Source organism: Choloepus didactylus, chromosome 2 (assembly GCF_015220235.1).
Source record: "Choloepus didactylus isolate mChoDid1 chromosome 2, mChoDid1.pri, whole genome shotgun sequence".
Taxonomy (NCBI): Eukaryota; Metazoa; Chordata; class Mammalia; order Pilosa; family Megalonychidae; genus Choloepus; species Choloepus didactylus.
Window position 1 is genome coordinate 85,297,408 of NC_051308.1, and position 16,158 is coordinate 85,313,565.

General features: G+C 37.4%; 1 protein-coding gene across 7 annotated transcripts in view; it reads right to left on the reverse strand.

Annotated features, from left to right (window-relative positions):
* RASAL2 (RAS protein activator like 2) overlaps positions 1–16,158 on the reverse strand; it is a 531,908-nt gene that overhangs the window by 8,115 nt on the left and 507,635 nt on the right. For all 7 annotated transcript variants that reach the window (XM_037825276.1, XM_037825274.1, XM_037825275.1 and 4 more), the window contains 3 exons: positions 5,849–5,983; positions 4,144–4,346; positions 2,826–2,913 (listed from right to left, as the gene is read on the reverse strand). In XM_037825276.1, the coding sequence (XP_037681204.1) occupies positions 2,826–2,913; positions 4,144–4,346; positions 5,849–5,983 (426 nt within the window). The remainder of the gene's footprint in view (positions 1–2,825; positions 2,914–4,143; positions 4,347–5,848; positions 5,984–16,158) is intronic.

Here is a 16,158-nt window from a genome sequence, read left to right on the forward strand (position 1 = left end):
GGGGGGCAAAAGGGGGTACATTCCCTAGTCTGATTTTTAAAAAACAGTTCCTCAGTGCCCTCACAAGGTCAAGGACAGGTGATCCTGCCACTCCTAAAGGGACTTACATTGGGTGGAGTTTCGCTCACCCTTTCAGAGTTCCAGTCAGAAAATGGCAGACCCAGGTCTGTGGGCCTTGTAGCACGAAGTGACTCAAGAAGGAGAGGCTGAATTCAGGGACAAGTCTTTCCTGTGGGAGCACAGGGTTGCAGTGAGAGATGAAAACCAGTTCACTGGGCACCTGGGCCTTTAGTGTTTGGGGAAATGGTGGGCTCAGGTCTAGTACAACGAAAGCAACTGTATTGATTTTAGAAATTTTTCTTTTTTTCACTATCAATGACCCCAAAGCAGATGTCAGCAACATGAAAGTATGGGTTACCTCACCAAGAAGCTTTTACCCCCAAACATGTCTTCATTCTATTAAATGATGCCAGAAGGGTCACTCTGTCCCATCAGACACTTAAGGTTTATCCTTACAAAGGAAAGGATCTGGTATAAAAAGTCATTCATTTCAAAGGATGTAGAGATGTCAAAAGATTCTGATTTATCAGTAAGCCCACAGTGGAACTGGGAATCTTTCTTTTTATTGAGATTATAATTTGTTCACTGTTTTTAGTGTTATGATTTGGGCTGGGTGTGGTACAGTGGTTTTCAAAATGTGGTGCAAGTATTCTTTAGGGATCCATAGCGAGTCTCTGGTAATGCCTACATTTGATTTTAACTTAACCTCATTTGATTCATTAGTTAAGAGTGGTTGTTATTGTTGAATTGTCAGTGGGAGTAGCTGGATGTTGATCTATGGAAGGTGCCTTTGGTTCCACTGAAATAGTCTATGGAACCAATTTGAGAACTGCTGCCTTGAGGTTTGGATCCAAAATATTACCTACTTTAGCCAGATCACAAGTCTGACACTGACTGCTGTTTTGAGGATGACATTTCTTCTATTCCCATCCAGTAATACTCTCTGCTTAGTTGAGAGAAGGTCCTTAATTTCCAGAGCTTTTGAGCCCTGATAATTCAGATTTCCTTCTTTGATTTTAACTTCTATGCCTATGACTCCTGCTTCGTACCAGTCACCTTGCCCCAGATGTCACCTTGCCCAGATGTCAAAATAGGGAATGGGAATGGGAGGGGTAGAAATCTTCAAAAGCTACTAAGGCTGTCCTGACGGTTGACTGAGAAAAGGGAACTACTGTGTACAAGCCATGTGTGCAGTACATCCAAGCATCCTCTGTTTAAGACTGGTACAGATTTCAAGCCAGCTGAAATTATTAAAAAAGTCTGTTTTATCTCATTAGTACTAATGCCTCTCCTGGTGTGGTTTTTAATGGAACTCTGCCTGTTTTATACTGTCATATTGAAAACCCAAAGTGAAACTTAACAACACTAGTTTTCCTGAATAAATTGCCTGCTTTATCCAGGCTGTTTCTCTCAAGCCTCTGGGATGAATTTTTAAGGTATGTACAGTGAGACGGCCTTGTCTCCACTACCTTTCCCTTACCCACCTCAGGGATACCTAGCAAGGTTAAAAGAAAAAACACCAAGTAAGATAACTGCAGCAGACTTTTCTTCTAATCCTCAGGTGGTCTAAATATCTATAAACTATAGAGTTCAAGAGTTCAAAATATTCCTGGGAATATTTTGCTGATGAGAGGGCATCACAACTTAACTCACACCAAAATTTCAAGTCCAGTATGTTGGAATGAGAAATATGAGGCCTATGAAACATTCTTCCCATGGCTGTGTTTTCAACCTCACTCCCAATTCCTTTGCAAAATAAACCCCATACCACATTGACCCTGTAAGGAAACTAGATTGGAGATGTTAAGTGTATGTTGGAGAACACTAGGGGCTGTAGGATATACTGACTGCTGGCTGACATGCAGAGGAGGGAGTAGAACATCTTTGTATCAAGTCCTTGCTCCAATTTTTATTTCATAGCTTAGGGGCATGATACGGTATTTAAGTGTGAGAAATGCAAACCTGGCTGGGTTGTACTCAGGGAGGTAATACATTTAGTGGCTAGAACTGTCACTATCAAAACTGTACTGGCTTTTTATAATTTGTTTCACTTAAAGAAATACAATTTATTTTGGATTTTGTTCTGATTATTGATGTGCCCCTGTGAGGTATTCTTGGTAGCCATCACCTCATTGGTGTCACAGGTATAAGCTACAGTGAGCAGAGTCCAGGTTCTGATTTCATCAACCTTTTCTTTCTTTATTTCTTTGTCCTTTAAAGTTTTATCAACACAGGCACTCTAAGCATAGTGCCAACAAAGAAGGTCAGCCAAGTGAATTCCAAGCAGCAATGCCAAACCCTGGACCAAAAGAAAAATAATCAGGAAAGGAAAGTCTTGTCTTTCCTCTGCAGTTCTGTTACTGCCTGGTGCTAGAGGTTGGTAGCACAGTGGACGTGACTGACAAGACCGTGAACATCACAGCCAAGCAATGGTCAGTGGAGGTTACAAGCCAGACACATGCAGTGTACTTTTCACAGTTACCGCTTAGAGAATGCTTTCCTTTCCATAAGGAAAGAAGTAAATCCCATCATGCGCTAGGCTGAGAACTGTCAAGCAACTGCACTAAGCACGCTAATACTTTGTTGGGTATTAGGAAAAGTAATGGAGGCCATGTAGAAACTCTTTTAATCTTCAAAAGGTAATGTCAAGCATTTTTCAATGACCCAGTTTCCAGTACCTGCTTTGGCATTTGCAAGGGTTGAGAAGTCAGGAAACAACAGTTACTATGAACAAGTGCCTTCAACTAGACTCAGAGCTTGCTTACCTGCGCATCAATGATTTTCTGTTTTGCATCAATAACTGCTTGCATCTCAGCGTGATCCTTCTTCAATTCCTCTTCCACAGCCATTAGCCTAGAATATGGCAAGAAGGACACATTAACATTTTCAAAGAGAGGGCTAGCTGAAAAAGAGAACAAGAAACCCAAAATTCATAATTGTTCAATATTTCTTCTCCTTTCTAATAAATCTATTTGCATCTGCAAACATCTTTTTTTCCTCCTCTCCAAGAAGACTGACTTATTCAAGATTGACTTCTCTACTGTGACTGGATCCCATGCATTCTGATCTCCTCTGGAATGGTATTCCCTCATCAATTCCTCCCTTTCTTCTACCAGATCTCTCCCTCAGGATAACTTATTTCATCTTAACATATCAAACCAACCGATAGCAAACAAGCAGACCTCTCTTATTCCCTAGTTATCTTATAACTGTTATCCTATATTTCTCTTTCTTTTCATAGCCACATTTCCTTAAAGAGTAGAGTCTAGTTTCCTTCTCATTCACCATTCACATTTTAATCCACAGATGTTTTATCCCCATAACTCTACTGAAACTGCTCTCACTAAGGTTGCCAGTTACCTCCATATTGCTAAAACAAACCTCTTCTATCCTCAATTTACTTGACCTGTCCACAGCATGACAATACTGAAGTGCAGTGGTTAGGAGCATGGACTCTGGAGCCAGACAGCCTGGGCTCAAATCCTGCTTTCACCTTGGGCAAGTGATTTAATGAACCTGTGCCTGTTTTTCTTTTTTTTTTTTTTTTATATAAAATGAGAATAGTAATAATGCCTACCTCAGACAATGAAGATTAAACTATTATTTGTAAAGTGCTTAGAAAAGTGCTATGTAAATGACAGATAAAATTGACCTCTCCCTATTCTCCCTTGGCCTCTGTGGCACTTTCTCAGTTCTCTGGCCCTAAACATATTCAATGAAACTCCTTCCTGTGTCTCTGGACTCCTTATGAATAGTCAGCCAAAGTCTTGGACACTGAATATACAAATTTTTTTAAACCCAGCTCTTCTCTAAGACTTCTCAATTGAGTCTCTAAGTTTTAATTTTTTTTTTAACTGTTACCATTAAAGAACAACAGAGTGCCTGCATTTTCACAGGAAGTGTGCCAAGACCTGATATTTAGGAAATTTTAAGAGATACAGTCAGTCATCACATTTGTACTGACTAGCACAGATAAATACAGAGTTGAAAATCACTTTTGCTGCTATTCCTTTAATATTTTTTTTGATCACCTCACCAGGTGTTTATATCTAGCCCACATCTGCCACCAAGTAATCCTCTAACCTGCTGATGATGCTTTTCATCTGGCTGTCTTTCTCTTCCTGCTGCCTGCGCAGCCGCTCCTCGCTGTCCTCCAGTCGGGTCTTGTATTCCAGCAGCAGCTTCTGCATCTGCTGCTCCTGCACCAACAACCGCCGTTCATACTCCTCCAGCCGCCGGCTGGACACTCTCAGGCGCTCCTTCAGTTTAGTAATTTCCTGTTCATACTAGAACAGAGAAGAGGTATCAAAGACAAGGAAAGAAAAACTGGAGTTACACTGGTTTTAGAAACTAGTGATTTGCTTTTTTATGAAAGGAACTCTAGGCAATGTAGTTGGATGCTGTCTGAGATGCCATTCCAGGTCCTGCTGATGTTCTCTGAAGTTAACAATAGCTGTAAATATGGAATGCATTTTTGTCCTCCTCCTAAAATTACATTTTAAAATAACTTGGTATTCCCAAATCAATGTTTGTGTCTCTCTCTCTCCACATTAAACTACCAGTTGCTTCAAGCCACATTCGATAAGGGATAGTATCAAATGGGAGCAGGTTAGAAAAAACATGAAATGCTTAGATTCAGCCCTGTACAGAACAAGCAACATTTCTATAATGTTACACCACTAAATCATTAGAGTATTATGGCAGAGTAGCATTTTGTTGCTTTCTCTCTAACCATAAAAATGTAAAAGATTCAGATATAAGCACGAGCAAAGGCCTATATACTCTCTAGGATTTATTAATATTGCTTCTTGGCCCATTTCATAATGTGGCTCATCTGTCCAATTTGGTATCACTTGTTGGAACACTATAGGTCTGTTTTCTCACTAAGAAGCTTTATATTAATTGGGTAATTCAATTGATTATACTGCCCTTTCTTGTCCTGAAGTTGCTGTAGTTGAGGTCTAAGGACACTGGAAGCTCAAATTCTAGGTGAGGTGAGAAGCATAAGCTTCTGCTTACCCGACATCATGGTCTTAAACCACACTTGTTAATTCAGAAGGTCAAGATGATAGTTTTTATGACAGTTGAAAGAGGTAGAATTCTTCAATAAGCATAATTTAGGATCACCCTGATAAGTAAGGAGAAACTAGTTGTCTGGTTGTCAATTAAATGAAATAACGCCATACATAATGTCAAATTCTTGTTTGATAATCCTTGCTTTATCACGTTAATTTTTCTTTAAAAAACAAACAAAAGTCCAAAGAACAGATATTTAGTGTGCTTTTAAAAATTATCTATTGAGCTGGAGTTTCTCTATCCAGAAAAGGCAAGGAAAAAAAAATACAAAATTGTTACCAAAATATAGAAAGAAAGTCTAGTTCTAGGGTAATTTCGGTCTGGCTTGAAGATTAACAACCAGTTTATAGAAACACTAAATATTCACTTAAAATGTCTAGAAATGAATAGCACAGAGTTCTCCAAATTAAGACAACCTACATTATAGAAGGAAATAAGGGAGGGAGGGAGGAAGGGAGGGAGGGAGGGAGGAAGGAAGGAAGGAAGGAAGGAAATATTATGGCTAAAACTCCTAGCATGATGGACATTTTCTGCATATTTTCAATGCAGATATTACTGACTCATTCATATAGACAGACATGTATATGATGATTAACAGAAGAGGTAGTGGTGAAGGGAGAGGGAAGAGTTCATGTTCTTGGTTAGATAACCCTTCTTAATGGCCTCTCACTTGTGGAGGTAATTAAGTCAATAAAAACATACTAGTTTCTACCTTCTCAGCATGCTTGGCTTCATCTTGATTTTGCTCAGTTTCTTCCACATCCTCTTCGTACTGTCCATTGTTCAGAACCCAGGCTGCTGTCCTCTCTACTGGGGACATTGTGGCAGAGTCCACAGGTGACTGAACCTGCATCAGAAAGAGTTATTAGTGTTTCCCCAAGCAGCTCACCCATGGCTATGTTTCACAAAGAGAGTTATTCTTGGAAGAGATAACTGTGATCCAATTAGTTTCTACCTAGTTTTCTAATGTTCTCAAATTTAAGCAATATTTTATCAGAGCTGGGGGTGGAGAAAGAGAATATCTATTTGTATAAGAACAAACTATTTTAAATAGAAATTTGTATGCATCACATCTAAGAACATGCCTTTTTCTCCCTCTAAAGAAGACCAAGGCCTTAAAATCGTTAATTTGCCCAATGGTCTAAATGCTGTTGGTACCAAATTACCTCCTGAAATTAAGATGATGATAGGCTGAGAAAAGGAAAGCATGACTTGAGGGTTGATTGCTCAGGTGAGATCACATCTGTTTAATCCAGAAATGATCAGGATTAAGGAATGGATTGGTGCTAAACAAACTCACAAGGTGCTTATTTACATGTCAGAATGCCAAATTCTTAATTTTCAAATTAACTGTTTAGAGAAAAAGAAGGATATTTTTCAGAGCACTGAATTCTTGATGGGCTAAGCCACTCAGGAGTCCATATTTTATACCAGAATGTTCCTTGATGAATATAGGATCAAAACAGTGGATGCTAGATAGTCTAAGAGATATCTCCATAAAGTTAGGAGAGCTATTTAAATTGCTCTTTTCCAAGACAGATATACAGAAGGAGCTATAGTATAGTGATAAGAATTCTGGCCTTGAGTAGCAACTCTTCCACTTAGTAGTTAAATCATATAATCTCTTAAATATTATTTTCCAAATCTATGGATTACCACTACCACCTATGCTGACCATCTATCTCATAGGGAGTAGTCAGGACTAAATAAGATAATGTATGTGAAAGTACTTTGGTAACTATAGAGTGCTATAGAGGATAGATAGTATTACCATATGTTTTGAAAACTGATATTAGATATTACAAATTATATTAGGCTACCGAGTATTAGTGCTTTATTCACAAACAATGCTGGCAGTATATCAAAAATTATTTTTCTCTCGTCTGCCTTTTCCCAGGCTCCAAGAAGACTTTTTCTACTATGATATCTCTTTAGACAATTTGAGGTATCAGTTTATTTTATGTGAGTTATTCTCCATTATCCAGACTTGAGAAGGCATCTATGTATCAGCAATACTGATTTCTGGGTTACTTCAGATAGTTAACTTCATTTTATGCTGATTCTTATTAACTTCAACTTTAGAGATGGTATAATTTTTGACCCTGTTCTTAAACTGTGGCACACAAAACATTTGCCCAAATGAAATGAGTTGTGGATATCATCCTAAAAGTATAGTCTCTTTCCAAAACTGTAAGAGTAGAGCTTTTACACTCAGGTTATTTCTAAATATTTTGTCCCAGATCTGATGTTTCTGTGGACTCAATCCAATATCTCATCCTCCTCCTGCCCCACACAGAAAGGGTGAGAGAAAAGGAAAGGGAGAGGGAGAGCAAAGCTTTGGATGTGACTTAGCCTTTACATAACTAAAATGGATTTCTATTTTGAGGACGAATACTTCATAATCTCATAATTGAAGGGAATTTTCTCTTCCATGCAGATCTAAATACCTTAAGAATCTATATATCATTTTGGAATAGAGCCCAATTAAACTCTAAATAGACAGCTATTTTAAAAGAAGGGGTATTTTGATCACTTTGAGATTCGTCAATAAAAAGACTAGATAAAAAAATTGGTTACAGAGACAAAAAGTTATCAAAGATGGGTTTAGAGAGACTTTAAAACATACACATGCCAAAGTAATATGAGGGTATCTCTTAAGACTTTGAAGGAGACCTTGGCTTCTTGGTCTGTAAATCTGCTGATTTACAAACAGACTTATAGATATGTATCAACAAAAATGGTTTCATGCCTGGGGATGGACAGATGTACAGGCACGCCTGCATGCACTCGTAATTGTGAATGAACTCCAGAAATTCCTTCTTAAAGCTATTTTCTCTACTTCACAAGAAAACATGTAAACATGTCTTAAACTTCAGTACCCTCAATACTTGAAAGTCTATCTCCATCTCCCCTAAGGTATTTAGTTGTGTTTCTTATACTTCATTCATGTATCACTGTCATTACTTTTGTCATACCTACCTTATCACCGATATATTAGTTATCTCTCTAAAACAATATTTTTTATTTAGCTATATGCTAAGCAATGTTATCAGGAAAATCATGAGTTTGATATTATATATTTATGCATATTATGTTTTACTATATATTATAAACTTACATTTAAATATTTATAATATATATTTTTATACTATACATGAAAATAATTACTTTGTATATATCAAAACTTATTTTGAGAGCATGATACTTTGGGAGGCACACTGGCCTATAGGATATAGTATCTTATCTATAATATTCACATCAAAGGTTACTGGGGGAAACAATGAGAGTGTATATAAAAGCAGAATGTTACTCTGAAACTGTAAAGTGCTTTACATGTTAGTTGAATATCGAATACACACACATACACATACACAACTATACTTTTCTCCCTACTGGATCTTTTTTTTTTTAAACATAATTTTATTGAAATGTATTCACACACCATACAATCCATCCAAAGTATACAATCAATGGTTCACAGTATCATCACGTATTTGTGTATTTATCACCATGATCATTTTTAGAACATTTGCATTACTCCAGAAAAAGAAAAAGAAAAAAAGAAGATCCCAAACATCCCATACCCCTTACCCCTCCCTCTTATTGACCACTAGTATTGCACTCTACCCAATTTTAAGACTTTCAATAGAGGTAGGTTAACTAAGACAGTGTACTATTGTTAGAGATAGATACATAGATCAGTGTAACAGAACACAACATCCAGAAGTAGATCCACACAAACATGGGCAACTGACTTTTTTTTTTTTTTTTTTTTTTTTTTGCTGTACAGTTATACAATCATTATCAAAGATCAAGGTGGCTGGATTACAGTTCAACAACTTCAAGTATTTCCTTCTAGCTATTCTAAAACACTAGACACTGAAAGAAATATCTATATAATAAGTGAGTCAGTAGTCACAGTTATTTGTTAAATCCTCCTCCCTCTCATTTGATCTTTCTCTCAATCTTTAGGGATATTTAGGCAATGACCATTTTAACTTCTTTGTGCTGGAAAGGAATGTTGGCCTTATGGGGTAGAGGCATGAAACTGGTTGATGTTCTTGGAGAGACAAAAACCTCTGAGTTTCAGGGCTTATCTGGCATAGGATCAATTTGGAGGCCTTAACTTTCTAAAAAAAATAAACTTACTGTGAAAAACTTAAATAGAGCCCAGTGTACTCCCTAGGGTTTTCAGGAATACTATTGGTTGGGGCTTGGCATACTGTGGTAGTTTGCAATATCTGGCTAAAGGCTGCATAGTAACCTCCAGAATGACCTTGACTCTATTTGAAATCTCTTGCCACTGAAACTTTATTTTTCCATTTCTTTTTCCCTTTTTGGTCAAGAAGGCATTCTCAATCCCACAATGCTAGGGCCAAGCTCACCCTGGGACTCATGTCCCATGTAGCGGGGAGTGTAGTAAATTTATTTGCAGAATTGGCTTAAAGAGAGAGGCCACATCTGAGCAACAAAAGAGGCTCTCTGGGGGTGACTCTTAGGCATAATTACATGCAGGCCTAGCTTTGCCATTGCAGAAATAAGTTTCATAAGGCCAAGCCTCAAGATCAAGGGCTTGGCTTATTAAATTGTGAGTCCCTAGTGCCTGACAGAGTATCAGGAATTCCCCAGGTGGGGAAGTTTAATGGTTCCACATTTTTTTCTCCAGTCCCTCCAGGGACTTTGCAAATACTTTTTTTTTTTTTTAATTTTCTGCCCAAATTACTGTGGAATGTATCAAGGTATTACATTAACCTGTACAGAATAACAAGATCTCAGTCCTTATTCTAGGTTCCATGTAATTACGTTGTTCAAATACAACTAACCAGACAGGGTAAGTTAGTGTGCTACAGAAAATCAAAATTTTGGACAAAATAAACATTGCTTCCTTTGGTCAGTCTCAAACAGAAGTTGAAATTTTAAAATACAGACAATATCATCCTTTTCTGTGTATTCTGATTTACCTTAGTGCTAACCAGGTCCATTTCATTCTTTTCTCTAATTAGAGTCTCATCTCTTATTCAGCGTCTTTAACAGTTGCTGTATGGAATAATGCTGACTTTCAGAACTGCAGAATTCTAACTCTGAGTCTCAGGTGTCACACAGATGCCCAATGTTCCAGGGATCTACTGTGACTGCTGTAAGAGCTTACAATCTAGGAATGTTTACAATGAGCTTTATTTGAATATTCTGTACTCCTTAATCATTGATTGACCAATCTCTGCCCACTTTCTATTCCCCTACTGGATCCTTAAAAGCAGAGCACAATAAATTTCTCTTGCATTAGTAAAGACAAATAATAACATGGGGTTTAGGTTTTTATTTTATATATACACACCTGGAAGGCAAAAGAATGTGCCTTTGAATTTTTAAAAAATTGGGTTAAAAAATTGAAAGTCAATATTTTAAAGGAGATAAATAACTTTTTAACTTCATAATCTGATCACTTTAGCCCATAAAGCAGAGGAAACCTGCTTTACTATGAAACCCAGACTTTCTATTCAATAGTAGTTTGAGGTAAAGCAGTTATTGAAACTAATAACAACTTTACTATATAGAATTTATTGCTTCAGGGCAGCTGATTCAATAGCTTTCTGCTTTATATAGTTAACAAGATAATGATCAAAAGAACTTTCTTTGCTGAAGGTTTGTTAGGGGTGACTGTCAAGTAGCCTACAAGCTATTTATCAAGTAGTACTGTAAACTAATGGTACTCCAAAGAGCATCACTGAGGAGAAATTTTAGCCCCTAAAAGCATATTAAAAACAACAACAACATCATCTTAGCATAATCTAGGTTTTAACTATTTACTGAGAACCTGTAAAAGCAAGGGTTTATTCATGCCACTGGTAGCTACTGTATCTTCAGAAGGACTAAGATGATATCCAATAAATTATGAGAGATTGTACAATAAGAACTGGGAATTTTGGATCTAGTTCTATTTTGCTGGTTGAATCTTGTTTTAACCACTCCTAATATATTAGTCCTACTACTTTGCCTGTCATACAGTTGGTGGTCAATAACTGTTGACAAAATAAATTAGCCCAATCTTAACTATTCCTTTATTCATGATAAAGCCTTTACTGAATTATAAAGAGACTGGAAAGTAATATTAAAAAATCAGAAATAGCTTTTGTGCTAGATTGGGAGAAAACAGAGGACATTTTTGTTTGAAAATTACTTTTTGGAGTAATATGTTCTTCATATGAAAAACCTATTACTTTCTTTTATATATTTTTAAATTGGTCTTAAGTGTGCTAGTCTTATTTCCCAATTAGATTGTCAATCCTTGAATGATGGCACCACATCATACAGTTCTTCTTAATGGCGATGACTAGTTAAATGCATAGCAGATGTTCAATAAAATCTTATTCATTTATTAATACTCAGGCTTTTCTTTAGAATTTGTTATTAAAGTATGATTTATTATAAGAGAAAGACATGCTGTTTTTCCTCTAATCCTTTAAAAGTGCATCAAAGGCATTTCCTCAATGATTGTTCCATCTCCTTTATAAAATGGAAAGATAGAAAAAAAAAATTACTGCCTCTGTTTTAAAGGAAATTGGAGAAAAAAGGTTCCTAAGTGGTTCAGATCCCATTTAACTTAGCTATACCTTAGGAAGAGAGATTATATCTACTGGCTTTCAACAGAATCATTAAAGAAAATGAAGGATGAATAAGACAAAAAGAAAAGGAGCAGGATTCCCTAATAATTTGAGGTAAAGATTATAGGAATTTCCTAATACTTTGAGATAAAGGATTTTCCTGGGAAAAAAAATAAGAGGATGCTTTTGGTCAAAGGGGTCTGTCAGAAATTTCAGTGATACTACAATTACTCATAGCCTGGCTATGCTGAGAACAATGGAGAACAAGACAGTTTCCTGTTTCTTGCTAGTTTTTCCTAGCTACAAACAAGACTTGTTGGTTTCTGCTTCTTCATAGTCTGAAGGAGTCAGTTTCCCATATATGAATAATGTTTCTGCTATCAACATCAAAGAAGGGGCTGACTAAATTAATTAGTAAACTCTGACAGTTCTTGAAGAAGTTGGTTAGGAGGATGTTGAACAAATCCAAATATGAAAACTACAGCAGTGGAGAGGATTGTGAGAATATGGTGGAGTAGAAAGCTCCAGGAATCAGTTCCTCCACCAGAACAACTATTAAACAGGCAGAAACTGTCTGAATCAATTGTTTTGAAACTCAGGAGTTGAAGAGAACACTACATAGCATCTAGAGAAGAGCAGGAGGAAGAGGATGATAAATTATGGTAAATACCAGTAAATTGTTTTCCACGTGGCTGTTACTGTTGCCCACCCCCCACTCTTGTGGCAGGAAGCAATGGAGTCCAGCTCCTGACACAGGTTGCTGGTGCCAGAAAGGGACATAAAAATCCATTTGCCCAATATCTGGGGAGGGCATGGTCTGATCACCAATCACAGATTCTGATTAGCTACTTCCAAACTATACTGGAAAAAGGCAGCGGAGGAGATTTAAAGATGGTGTGCTTCCGCAGAGCTGCAAAGGATGGTTAAAGGGCTGCATTTGCAAATGGACAGGTCAAGAGAGTGCAGCAAGAAGCTCCTGGTGGCCTCCTGGCCCTTCCCTCATCCCTTCTTCAGGGCAGTTTGGAGCCAGCTGGGCTCCCTTTGTGGGTCCCTGGCCTTGTTTCAGCTGGGAAAGGCTGACTTGGGAAATTCCCCTCCAGTGTGTCCTCCCTCCCAGAATTTGCCCTCCAGGAAAAATCAGCCTGAGACAAGAAAAGCAGTATAAGAAAAGCAGTATAAGAGACAATGGAGACAGATGGCCAGGAGCAAAGGCTTCCTTGCTTCAAGTTCTTCAGTGCAACACCTGGGAGAAGGAGAAGGTTTGTATCCTGGGATGCAGAGGGGGCATTCAAACTCTTGTAAACAGGGGAACTCCTAAACTACTAGCAAGCACAAGCTCAGGAAAAGACACAGGTCCAGAAAAGACAGGGTAGAACTGCATTTTGAATTTGCCTTGGGCTGCCTTTCCTGATTACAGGGCTGATACCCAAGCAAGTCTCTGCCATATCAACAGCTGGTTAAAAACTCAAAAAAATCCACATACTTCTGGGAATAAATCCCAGTGTTAACATTTCAAAGTATTAAAATGTACAGTGTGCAACAAAAGATTACAAGACAAAGAAATAGGAAATGATTGCCTATCCAAAGGAAGGGATAAAAATGCAGAGAACACCAACAAAAAGGACCAGACTGGACATACCAGACACAGATTTTAAAAAAATGATCCTCAATATGAAAGAAAATACAGAGAAAGAACTAAAGGATATCAGGAAAACAATGAATGAACAATATGAGAATCTTAATAATAAAAATTTAAGAAGGAACCAAACAGAACTACTGGAGTAGAAGATGACAATAACTGAAATAAAATACTCCCAGAAGGGTTTCAACAGCAGACTGGAGCTGGCAGAAAAAAGAATCAATGAACCTGAAAACAAGATAATTGAAATGACTCAGGCTGAGGAGCAGAAAGAAAAGCGAATTATAAAAAGTGAAAATAGACTAAAAGGCCTCTGGAACACCCTCAAGCTTACCAATACACACATTATGGAAGCCTAGAAGGATAAGAAAGAGAGAAAGGGGCAGAAGGAAAATTCAAAGAAATAATAACAGAAAACTTCCCAACTTAGAAAAAGATGTGAATATGCACATCCAAGAAGTCCAGAGAACATCAAACAGGATTAACTTGAAGGAAAATACAACCATCACATACTGGTCAAACTGTCAAATGCAAAGGACAAGGAGAGGATTCTGAAAGCTGCAAGAGAAAAGATTATGTGTTATGATTATGCATTATGTACAAGGGAGCCCCAATTAGATTGTCAATTTCTCATCAGAAAACATGGAGGCCAGAAAGCAGTGGGTTGAAACACCTAAAGTGTTGAAGGAAAACAATTGCCAATCAAAAATTTCATATCTGGTGAGACTTTCTTTCAAAAATGAGGGAGAGATTAAGATATTCCCATATAAACAAAAGTTGAGGAAATTCATCACCACTAGACTTGCCCTACAAGCAACGCTAAAGGGAGTTCTTCATTCTGAAAGCTCACTAGATAGTGGTTCAAAGAAGCATAAAGAAATAAAGACCTCCAGTAAAGGTAACCATTTAGGCAATTACAAATGCCAGTACTATAAATGCCACAGCTCCTGGTGCCCATCCCCCCACACCCAAGACCAGCAGCTTCTGGTTGGCCTGGACCCTGCTCAGTTAGCTGCTGTGAACTGGGAGAGTAGGGTAAGCCCCCCCACCTGGGAACAGAGGGAGATGCAGCACAGTTCTAATCCTATGGTTGGCTAGCGAAATTGTACCACAGGGTCCTACAACCTTGGTCCTTTCTGGACAGGCACCCGCAGCACCACTGGGTCATTATTTCCACCTTCCTCAGGAACAGAGGAGTCAGAGGGCTAAAAAATAACTTACCTTTGTAGGGCTGAGGGGAATAGGTTGCTGAAGAGCGCTATCTGCTGTAAAGGCTGAGAAAGTACAGTCTTGGGAAGCTGCTTTACTATCCTCTCTCCAGCCCTTTGGAATGGGTCTGCACCCCCGGTGTGGGACCCTGGCCCTGTTTTGGCTGGGAAATACTGACGAACCAAGTGCCAAAGGAGGCATTTAACACAAACCAAATCAACAACAAAATCTTATACAAGAGAGGGAAACCAACTTTTAAAACAATCTTATCAAGATAATCAGATGCCCAGATACCAGCAAAAACTTAAAAGACAAACTAAGAAACAAGAAGATATGGCCAAGCCAAACAATCAAATTAAAAAGTCAGAGAAGATACAGAATTTGGAACAACTAATCAAAGATGTTCAACAAGTCTCCTAAATAATTTCAATGAGGTGGCTAAAGAGACAAAAGACATTAAGAAGACATTAGGAGAGCATAAAGAAGAATTTGAAATAATACACAGAAAAATAGCAGATTTTATGGAAATGAAAGACACTGCAGATAAAATTAAAAATATACTAGAGACATGTAACAGCAGATACAGAATTTGGAACAACTAATCAAAGATGTTCAACAAGTCTCCTAAACAATTTCAATGAGGTGGCTAAAGAGATAAAAGACATTAAGGAGACATTAGGAGAGCATAAAGAAGAATTTGAAATAATACACAGAAAAATAGCAGATTTTATGGAAACGAAAGACACTGCAGATAAAATTAAAAATATACTAGAGACGTGTAACAGCAGATTTTATGGAAATGAAAGACACTGCAGATAAAATTAAAAATATACTAGAGACATGTAACAGCAGAAGAAAGGATTAGTGAACTAGAAGATATAAAATCTGGAATAAAGGTTACCAGGAGATACAATAAGGTAGAGAACAGGGAGTGGTTGCTTAAGATGTGCATCATTTTTAACTAGGTTGAATTTAAATGAGTGGAAATGGATAGAGGTGATGGCAACACATTACTGTGAGTATAACAACCGTGCTGAATTGTGTGTGAGTACGATTGACAGGAAAAGTTTAGAGTCATATATGTCAACAGAAGGAAAGCTGGAGGTTAAAATATGGGAATGTACAACTCAGTAAATCTTCTGGTGGATTAACATTACAAATATAAAAAAATTCCTCCATGAACTAGATTAGAACAATTGTATAAAACTATTACAAGTTAATAACAGTTCCAACCATGGACTATAGTTAACAATCATATCTCAATATTCTTTCATCAACAGTAAAAAATGAACTGTACCAATGCTAGGGATTAATGATGGGGAGGTAGGGATAAAGGGTATACAATGTTTTCTTTTTGTTTTTTTTTTTTTACTTCCTGGAGCAATGAAAATGTTTGAAAATTGATTGTGGTGATGAACGCATAACTATGTGATGACACTGTGAGCCACTGACTGTATACTTTGGATGAACTGCATGGTGTGTGAAGATGTAAAAGCAAAAAAACTAATGATAAATCTATGGTTTTTGACATGCAATATACAAAGGTATAATGTGTAACAAGTACAAAAAAAG